Genomic DNA, 2219 nt, shown 5'->3' on the forward strand with positions numbered 1-2219 from the left:
GGGCCGTGACGGAGCTGGATACAACACGGGTGGCTCAGGGCCGTGAGGGAGGAATGCCTGATCCTGCTTTCTGAAGTCCGGGCATGTGCCAGTCTAATATCTCCGTTACTACGGTTATCGACAGCGACCTCTCACGCAGTTCTAACCACAGCTCCCAATAGCTTTCCATGCGACAAGGTGGTGCGAGAGAAACAAGAAACAAATGCACGCAAAAGGTTGAAGTTGCTCGTGCTCGTAATATGCACAACGTTCGACTAGAGGTGCTCGTAGATCAACAAAGTACTGTAGCGACAGACACTGAACGGCTGGCAGGTACGAAGCATAATCAGCAAACTACCGTGTGAACGGAAGATTGATGTAGCATAATGCTCGGAGTTTAGAAATCTGCCTCGATAAACCGGGGGATTTCGTTGACTTGAAGCTCAGTATGTTGTGGAACAGTCTATGAGTTGAACAAATGCTGGTCGCGAGTCCAACGGAGGCATATCGGCAAGCGGTCGGTTGCTGGAGGTTTAAGGTTGCAGCCACCATACTCTAATAGGGGATCCCGTAGTATTATTGGGGCTTCCTCTCTCCTGCAACTGTCTCACAGGAGTCGACTACTCAATCCTAACTGTGCCTCATCATCTCCACCTGGTCGCGATTCAGTTTTGTCCCTCCTACTTTTGCTCTGTATACAGAAACCATCGCAATACACACATACTTTGCCTTCCTACCAGGAAACGTGGATGGGGGGAGCCTATCTAAGGCTACGGCCTAATGCGATTCCATGTAAGACCGCAGCGACTGGTGACCAGTTACGGCCAAACTATTCGCTATTTGTCCCAGTTGGCCGCGTGAGATCCCAACAATTGGTCTGTTTGACCAGTCGTGGTCTTGAGTCAAGCACCGCCATCAGGTGCTCCTGTCAACAAGCAACAAACCACTGCAGTCATTCAACGAAGTGCAGGGTCATTTATGACAATTAACTGGTTAAAGATTTGTTTTTCTTTTGGCTAGTCTGCTAGCGAGTGGCTTGTCTGGGCGACTATTAAGCGGAGGAAATCCAGCCGTCAAAGCCTATTGCCATTGAACCTTACGGGGAATTTCGTACTGTCGCACGTCTGCCAGGGTTGAAGGTTCAACTCGTTGAAATGCTTTCTTGAGCCATGCAGTCGCAAGAAATGAGAACTACAGTGGCCTTTGCAAGCCATCCTTAAACTAGGACTAATAGCGCACAATTTTCTCGCTAGGCAACAGAAAGCAGTGTTCAACCGGCTTCCCTTGCTTGCGTATATATTTCGGTTGAACCATGCTCAACAGTACTGAGACCCATTCCTGGGTTGTTAAAGAGTACACTCTAATAACGCTTTGGTTCATCAATATCTATCGTGATGTTGTGTTTCTCATGTAGTTCAGAAAATGTTCTTGCTAACTCAGTATGCACGAATATTGACCGTGCCCCTAATATTGAACAAGGTGGTTGAACTTTGTTCTCGGCCCACCCGCTTTTGCTTAAGGCATTGTTGAACAGCGTTACTGGCGCTCGGCATTGGTATCTATGCTCGCCCATCGTTAGAGGTAATGTCGTCGCTTTAACAACTCACTCAACTCTGCATTATCTCATTCCGACGGCATCTTCCACGCGATTGCCCTGCAGTAACTGCCTGCTTGGCTAACATAACATTGGATGACACGCATCCGAAATACATAGACCTTATGTACATAATTGTAATGGACGAACCCCTTGCTCGGGCCTCGATTTCTGTCTTATAATACGGTGCAGCAGCAGCCTGTCCTTCCTGGAACGTGATCCGACTTCCTCCTCAGCTTGTGCGCAAATTGTTCGCACTGCTGATGGGACCCGGCGCTAGCGAGTAAACACGGCGGCGCATACGAAGGCACTTACGTTACTTCTCGAACTGCCAGTTATTGGGGGCTCGGAGCTGGTCATTCTCCCGGCGGAGTTGCTCATACTCAATTTGGACGCTTTGCAGCTCGAGCTGAGCCAATGCCGAGTCGAGAATTGACTCCAACGTTGCACGTTGCTGCTGAGAAGTGTCTTCTGGGGTTTGATGGTTTGTGCATCTAAATGCCCAGATCTTCTCGATGAGGTGAAGGAGGATATCTGTGAGCTCGTTCATGCCATGGAGCTCTTCCTCTGCTCGATGACGTGCAGCCCTCTCTTTGCGAAGCTCACGGTCCCCTTCTTCTAGAACCTTGGCAATCAGGGGACCCAT

The 2219-nt window shown here is 49.3% G+C and overlaps 1 protein-coding gene across 1 annotated transcript; it reads right to left on the bottom strand.

The window, feature by feature from the left end:
• Positions 1-1889: 1889 nt before the first annotated feature.
• Positions 1890-2219, bottom strand: Asppvi_003817 (uncharacterized protein; the record flags this gene model as incomplete). The annotated part of the gene is made up of 1 exon (XM_043299774.1): positions 1890-2219. One exon carries the CDS (start codon positions 2217-2219, stop codon positions 1890-1892), a length of 330 nt encoding a protein of 109 aa, XP_043155709.1.

Source organism: Aspergillus pseudoviridinutans (genome assembly GCF_018340605.1).
Source record: "Aspergillus pseudoviridinutans IFM 55266 DNA, scaffold_3, whole genome shotgun sequence".
In the NCBI taxonomy this organism is placed as follows: Eukaryota; Fungi; Ascomycota; class Eurotiomycetes; order Eurotiales; family Aspergillaceae; genus Aspergillus; species Aspergillus pseudoviridinutans.